The sequence below is a fragment of the Crocodylus porosus genome, unplaced genomic scaffold (genome assembly GCF_001723895.1).
Source record: "Crocodylus porosus isolate Cpor-Errol unplaced genomic scaffold, CroPor_comp1, whole genome shotgun sequence".
Taxonomy (NCBI): domain Eukaryota; kingdom Metazoa; phylum Chordata; order Crocodylia; family Crocodylidae; genus Crocodylus; species Crocodylus porosus.
This window is the reverse complement of record NW_017728907.1, coordinates 22,122,365-22,130,204: the sequence shown is the minus strand read 5'-3', so window position 1 is coordinate 22,130,204 and position 7,840 is coordinate 22,122,365. Positions and strand designations below refer to the sequence as shown.

Genomic DNA, 7,840 nt, shown 5'->3' with positions numbered 1-7,840 from the left:
CCCCCCATGTTCCCCTCCCCTCTCCTCCAGTCCTCCTCTCCAGCCTCTGCTTACCAGTTCCAAGTCCTGCTCCAGCTCTGGGCTGCAGCAAGTGGGGACTGCCCGAATTATTGAATCTTGCCCAAATCGATTCAGACCTTTTTATTGGTCCCCCGATTCAATTTGGATTGGAGATTCAGCTACCAAATCGGGCCAAATCTCCTCCAAATCGAATCAGCACCCCAAGCTTTGCACAGCCCTACTGCCCAGCTCCCTATCTCTCCATTTACAACACAAAACACTTAGTAACAGATGACAGCAACACAGCCAGTGCACTATGAACATTTCTTTGCTTTGTAGAAACAGCACCTGCTTGGAGGAACAGTGCTTTCATAGGAGACAGCTAATATTTAACAGCAGATGACAGTTTATTGATTAGTTTTTTTTTGTTCTGATGTGCTCAGGAGTGCTAACATTGTGAGGAATTGTCAGACATGGTAACTGCTTCAAAAAGAGCTAGGTGAGTCACTTCTACCTCCCACTAAGAAGGTACAGCCCTGGTCATCAAAGTGGTGCCAAGCCTCCACATCCAGGTCTGAATGGCCACTTAGCATCAGTTTGCAGAAATGCCTCCTATCACCATCAGCTTGCTAGGAAACATTCTCCCTTCCTTTCCAATAAGAATCACAGCATTTCACTCATCCAGACTGACCTTATTATACCAGTAACTGAACATGAGGATGATGCATGAGCCTCAGGGTGTTTATACACATGGTCTGGGAGTGGGGGGAAGGGAGGGTTTTAATTACCAGTGGCTCCAAGAATTTGAAGCACCTGAAGCATCATGTGCATCAGCATTCCCGTGCTGAAAAATGGCAGTGGGGAGTGCTTTAACTAAAGCTTGTTGAATGAACTTTAGTTAAAGCGCCCATGCTACCATTTTTCAGCATGGGGATGCTGATACATGTGATGCTGGAGGCTGCTAGAGCATGGTCATTACCACATTCCAGCAGTAATCAAGTCTGCTCTTACTCGCTGGAATTACAGCCTCTGCATGTGAATAAATGCCCCCAGTGGGTACAGACCATGGATGCCTGAGTGCTGTATGGGTCAGGCTGCTCTGAGCCCATCAAGCCTGGACTCGGCTCTCTCTGCTGATTTAAAATGAGCTTGCAATGCTAGTTTAAGACCTAATTTTCAAAGCTATCAGAGGATCTAGCCCCCCAGCTGCATCAGGGACCAAATTTCAATCTACAATCCCCTGTGACAATGCTGCTGCTCTGCGGCAATGTAAATCACAAAGCCCAGGAGGAAACCTGAGAGATGGATACAAATAATTCTCCTTCCAGAGCTGTCAGCTATGAAACAATCTGCCAGAGGTATCAGTTGAATCCAGAGTTGCAGAGTATTTAGGAAATCTTACAAGGCCTTCCTCTTTGAGGAAGTCGTTCCACCTTGATGCTCCTGGTTCAGACACCTCTTTTAGTCTTAAAACCATTCTGACCTAAATACTTCCTCCCCAAAATAAGACACTACCCCAGGCAGAAGTCTGATTCTGTACAGAGAGACATGCCAAAGTTGCAATGTTGTTGTCCAGCAGGGATTTTATTAAATTGATTTTGTGGAAAATGTTCAAATGCTAAAGCTAAGGGCAGCAGTGTAGAGCCCATGTATTAATTTACCTGTCTCAGTGGAAATAATGAGATTTATGGCTGAGCTTTGATTCAAGTGATGATATGAAATAAAACATCAGCATCTGTAACAGGTTGGACTGCTACACTATCATCTGCTACACTGCTTTAGAGGGGTTATTAGAACAAAACCCTACAAAGGAAACAGAATGGTGTCAGCGCCACTGCAGTAAAATAAGTCCCAGGATGAGAGGACAAAAGGAGCAATGATAAATCCTGTATTAGGCTGGCAGGAATGGTTTATCTCATCAGGTCCCAAGCACAGTCAGGAAACAAGCTTGAAACCCAACAGTAAACTCAGCAGATGGATAAGAGGCAAAGCTTAGTTTTGCTTTTTCAAAAAGCAAGTCTCTGCTTGTTGAAGGAAACATATGGCCTAATAATCAACTCTTCTACTCTGAAGGGGTTCAGATGAAAGATTCAGCTGCCAGTGAGCTGTAGGTACAGACTAGCTTACAGCTGCACTGCAAGGTCAGCGCCCTGGGATCCAGTTGGCAGACTACAGTGGTCGGAACAGAATCGAACCTCGAGCTGAACCACTTTTCATGAAACCAAAATCTGGCCACCAAGGAACTGACATTCCCCTGCATGGTAACAGTGCCAGATTCAGTGCATCAGGGAGGTTCATCTTGCCCTCTTCCATTGTCTTACGGGTGCTAACTGCTAGCATTCACTGACATCAGGGTATCTGGAAAAAAGCTTTTCTATTCTAGATCTCAACTTGAGTGAAGGTCATGGTAGCTTTCTGCATGAGGCTCACAAGGAAAGCAACACACTGAAAGCTTCTGTAAGAAACACAATAAGAACAGTTACCAAGTTGTCAATTAGGTTCTTTAAGGACAGTCATGTTTTTATTGACGCTTTCATGGGATTGTGCAGGAAGTGGAAAAGTTGACACTCGGATCCATTGAAAATGCCACAGAACACCGCAGTGCATCTGTTGAGTCAGGCACCTGAAAGCAGAGGGAGGGAAGGAGGTTATCTCCTGGCAAGTATGGCCTGGGTTTGGGAGGGACAAGGATCTGATGTGTCCCCTTTTGCATTGCTCCCAGATGGAGGTGATAGTTGGGGAGTTTGGAATCGTGGTGTTGCCACGGGATGGTGCAGACCCCGAACGGATCATGAACCACTCCTCAATACTCCGCAAGTACAAAGTAAGTCATCTCATACAACACAGGCACTGCCTGCAGCTTCACTAGTGAGAGGGAAGGAGAGGGTCCTTCCTGACTAGCCTTGGGCACTTGCTGGACCACGATGTTCTGCGAGAAGGCCGGGAGCCCTAGCTGCTCTGAGCTGCAGTGGCCATGGGATAGTCTTGCTGTGATGCTGCCACTCAGGCAGTCCTGGGGGCAGCAGCAGTGCACCATCCACTCCCAGCCTGGGCGGTCAAGGCAACATTCAACCCTGAGCACAGGGCCAGCATTAGGTCCGATGGGCCTTGTGCCAGCTCTGTGCATTAACTCACCGTTTAGAATGGGGAGTCCGCATGACCACCCTAGGAAATAGCCCATCAAGATGCTACCCAGACCAGCCCTGGCTTCTAGCATACTCATAGCCGGATCCCCAATGATGCAGATCCATGACCCAGAAAGAACAGAACCTGCCATCAGTAACATCCATGTTTTCTCTGCAGAACAACATCCTGGTTGTGAAGGATGACGTGAACCACCCAATGTCAATTGTCAGTTCGACCAAAAGCAGGTGCGTGACTCCAAGGGTCTCTTCCAGCAGGGGAGATGTACTCACCTGGCCCAGTATTCCCACAGGGCACACGCCTGCTTCACCCACTGCAGCCAAGAATTTCCCACCTTCCAAACAATTATCACAAATCCTTTCTACCCATCTAGGGACTTATGATTCTACCTCCACAGTGTCCAGGCACCCCCTAGTCACTCAGGCATTAGTCTTTCCCCACAGAGGAGGGAAGTGTCATTACCCAGTTTTACAGGCCTGAAACTGATGTCACTGGGGAGATCGAGCGGAGTAGGGAGTTGAGCCCAAATCTTCTGAATCAGGCACTTTAACCATCAACCTTCCCTTCCTTCCCCCTTCCGTCTTCTCCCATGCACTTGCATTAATTAAATGCCTGTTAAGATTAGTGGTTCCCACCTAAAACATCAGCCCATGTAAGAAAACAACCCCAATAACAGGACTGCTAGCCCTTCCCTTTCCCACAACATGCTGAGTGATACCCTAGCCTGGTGCTACACCAGGGCAGCATGAGCAGGACAAAAGCCCAGCTTTGACTTCCTCTGTTATCTCCCCCACAGACTGGCCCTGCAGCATGGGGACGGACACGTCGTGGATTATCTGAGTCAGCCTGTCATCGACTATATCCTCAAGAGCCAGCTGTACATCAATGCCTCTGGGTAGAGCCCAAGGCTCCACAGTGAAGCAACCCCGTCGCTCCACTTCCCTACAGCTCTCCATCACACTTCTCTCTTTCTCTGTGTCTGTCTGTCTCTCTCACGGCCTCCTGCGCGTGTCTGCCTGTCTCACTCACTGACTCCAACGCTCCATAGTGCAGGAATCTCCAGGGAACTGTGGCACACCCCAGCTGCACAGCTCCGCAGTCGTCTTTGGAGAACCTTTCCACTTTGTACACAGGGGGTAGAGCAAATAGAGATGTAATCAACTCAGTATGCTTTCAGGAGGCGGCTCCAGTGCCCACCTTCCCAGCATGCCCTAGGGAAGTGGCTCTGCTGTCCGCCTACTAAGCATGCTCTGGGAGCAGGGGCTTGTTCTTTTGCATTTTCTGGCACTTCAGCTAAATAAAACTTGGTGGATCTTTTTATTAATAGTTTTAGCGTGAGCCCCTTTGGCCTCTCTCAATACAATGCGCTATTTCAGAACACCACGTGCTTGGCCCAACCTGCTTGGCTCAGTGCCCAGACTTAGCATGGGCAGGGAGTCCTCAGGCCAGGGATGGACCCAATTACCTTTGAAGTTGAAAAAAAAAAAAAAAATCTAAATTGCAATTGTGTTTCTGGAGCTGGAGTTCCCAAAGGGGAGCAGCAAACCTCAGCCTGGCAATAAGCATTCCTGCTGTACAGAACTACTTATTAGGAGTGGCCATTATCCTTCAATGATTCTCCACTATAAACAAGCCTTTCTAGCTTCAAAACATCCCTGCAGTGGGCCAGGCTAGATTTGCACTGTGTTCGAGTCCCAGGTGGAGGGCTGCTAGGGACAGAACCTGCAAAAGAACCCGTTGCAACAGACACAGCACTGTGGAAACCCAATAGCAGGCACAAACTGTGGGCCCTATTTCCCTCCCCGCCTCAAAGATGATCATGAGTTTATAGCATTCTGTAATGTTAGCCTTTGTATTTGGGCGGCCCACAGGATGAGATACTTTGTAACCCTGGAAGTGCACTTTGACACTTGCCAACAGGCTGCTGTACTTATTTCTGCTTACCAGGCAACACCTGCTGCTGCGCACCAAGTGGGGGACATGCATTTGTCACTGGGGGTTACAGTGTCATTTCAGCAGTGGCTGAATGAAGTCATTAGCAAGGGTGAGGATTCAGTCGTAGCTAATTAATCTTGAGCCAAGCACAGCTCTCAGGAGAATCCCAGGCCTTCAGGGCTCTCATTTGATTGATAGGCACAAGCTGCTCCTCAGGAACCGACTTTCTTGCTTCTCTATCCCTTCCTGCCTCTGGAAGATAGCGTGGTCTCCATTGCTGCTTGCACCCTTCCCCTCTCCTGTCCCATCCAACATCTTCCTCACTTCAAGCCATGGGCTTTGAGCTGCCCCTGGGAAGCCTATTCAACATGTGACATTCACTGGCTGCTTGAGTTGCTCTGCCTCTCCAGTCCGCCTCCTTCGGGAGGACCTCCAGCTGGATTTTCCTGTCTGGGACTGTGTTGGATGCAGCACACTTCTAGTTGAAGGCCAGCAAGGAAATGGGTGCAAGAGGAATGTGGGTTGGAAAGCACAGGGGGGGTTGACATGAGAACAGGCCTCATGCACCAGGAAAGGCTGGCTATAGACTTGTGGGGACTCAGCTCCTGTCTCCATGACAGTGCACCATCCAGAACTAGTGGATATTCAAGAGGAAGGGAAAGCTCAGCTTAGGTTTCATCTTTCTACCCTTCATTTTTTTCCAGTGTAGCCATCAGTCATTTGGGGGGCTTAGCTGCTTGTCTTTAACTCTTGGGCATCTGCCAATGCCCCACTGTTATGTTGGTATTGACAAAGCCTGTCCTAGCCCCAGTATGTAACTAAACACTTCATCCCATTCCAGGCCAGGGGCTCTGAACCATAGGAGGCTGCTGGAGCCCCAGCCAGAGACGCTGCTGCTCATGTCCAGCTGCGGGCTGCAAGTCTCCCATGCAAGGGGGAGGGGAGCTAAAAGGGTTGCACTGAAGCACAAGCTTCAGGGGAAGCTCCAAGAAAACACTGCACTGGATTTGGTGACCCACTGAATATGGCACCTTGTTGCTGTGGACTCGTAACAGCCATTTGCAAAGAGAGAAGCCAGAGGCCAAGAAGGCCCCTCTGTAATAGCAGATGCAACTGGTGACAACCCTGATGACAGTAACGGAGCAGGCATCAGAGGTAGGTATGATGATGCCTGTGTCACAGAGGGAAAGTCTTGAGGCCCAGAAGTTAAGATGACTGATCTGCTGACCAAGGTCCAGAATAAGTCAATATCAGAGATGGACTCAGAACTCAGAATTCCCTCGACCTCTATTTGGTGCCCACCGTGGTCCGCTGGATAAGGCGGTCAGTCCGCTGGGATGTCAGTGATGCTGCCAGCAATCTTCCCCCTGCCAGGATCACCCCCGTCTGAAGCAGCCAGCTCAGAAATTGTTACTGCTGCAATGAAGTTGCCTGTGACCAGGAAGGGGGAAGGGTGTGTGGAGGATGAACTGGCGTTGCCAAACCAAGCCACTGGTCTGGTTTCCGTGTCTCCTGCTTACTACATCTCAGAAACTAGAAGGGGCGATGGGAGTGGGTGAGAGACACCACACATGGGGTCACCTCCTCTTCAGGGACTTCTCCATCTGGAGTTCATGCTGCTAGCTCTGCCCTAGTGCTGCCCCCAAGAGCATGGGAAGGACCTGGAGACCCCCTGCTCCGACACAAAGCAGGTGTATATAAGGGGCACAGTCATTTTGTGGGGAGGGAGCAGCAATTTCTTTGTCTGATGCCTGATGTACATAGCCAGTAGCTAAACTCCTCTAGACAAATAGCTCTTCCTGTTCTGTGGGTGTCAAGCTTTTCATGAGCTCTCTCTGTTTCACATGCGAGTTATTTCAGAGAATAGCAATGGCTCCTTGCCGGAACCCACCATACTTCTCAGCTCCAAGCTGGGCACAGCTGGAGGAGAAATAGCGATCACTGAATAGAACAAGCCGCCAACACACAGAGAGACTGAGCCCAGAGAGGAGTGCATCAGCCCTGAAGTGGGAGGAAGGAATGGATTATAACTGAGGAGAGACAAGAAGTAGCAAGGCAGGAATACCAGGCGTTGGAAAACTCTCCCTCGCCCTCCCTCAAGCAAACAAAGCGTGCGAGATGTGAAGTATGGGAAAGCAGGCCGGCTTTTGAACTCATCCCGTGTAGGATGGCATGCCTTAGGAACATAGCATTGTGGTATGGATGATGAATATACTATGTCTTACTAGTCTTATCTACACGTCCGCGTATCAGCTCAGTAAATCTCACATTATGGGGGAGGGGGGTGGGGGATTTGTAGTAGGCTCTCGGGACTGGTTTGGAAATGATCTCGGGTTGGTAGGAGGAAGCGCACCTCCATCTACAACCCTCGTGCTGCAGTCAGCAAGGAACGGGGCTTTCAGTGAAGGGGGTGGGGGTAGGGGCTGGGAGAGGCTCTTGGTTTGGGTCACTGAACCTGAGATTTTAACAATACAATTTGCTTAACTGAAATGAATAAAAAAAAGTTTTAAAAGAAAAAAAAAACAAAAAAAAAGAGATGGATCGAAGTTGCCATGTCACCAGTTTCACTTTCGTGAAAGGTTTTGGAGCCAAATTTTTGTTGCTAAAAATGGTCATTGACAAAAAAAAAAAATCTTTATCAGCAAAATGTTTAAATTATGTAATAAAAAAAATGATGCAACTGCGCCTCAGTGTTTCACTGCAGAACGTGCAGCCAGGGAAGCTTCCAGGCTCCTTGCTGGGACACCCAGACAGCCACCAC

At 48.9% G+C, this 7,840-nt stretch overlaps 1 protein-coding gene across 1 annotated transcript in view; it reads left to right on the top strand.

The window, feature by feature from the left end:
* NMNAT2 (nicotinamide nucleotide adenylyltransferase 2) overlaps positions 1-7,306 on the top strand; it is a 95,563-nt gene extending 88,257 nt beyond the window's left edge. The window contains exons 9-11 of the mRNA XM_019530968.1: positions 2,723-2,824; positions 3,304-3,371; positions 3,941-7,306. Coding sequence (XP_019386513.1) covers positions 2,723-2,824; positions 3,304-3,371; positions 3,941-4,043 — 273 coding nt within the window. The 3' untranslated portion in view covers positions 4,044-7,306. The remainder of the gene's footprint in view (positions 1-2,722; positions 2,825-3,303; positions 3,372-3,940) is intronic.
* The last annotated feature ends 534 nt before the right edge of the window (positions 7,307-7,840 follow it).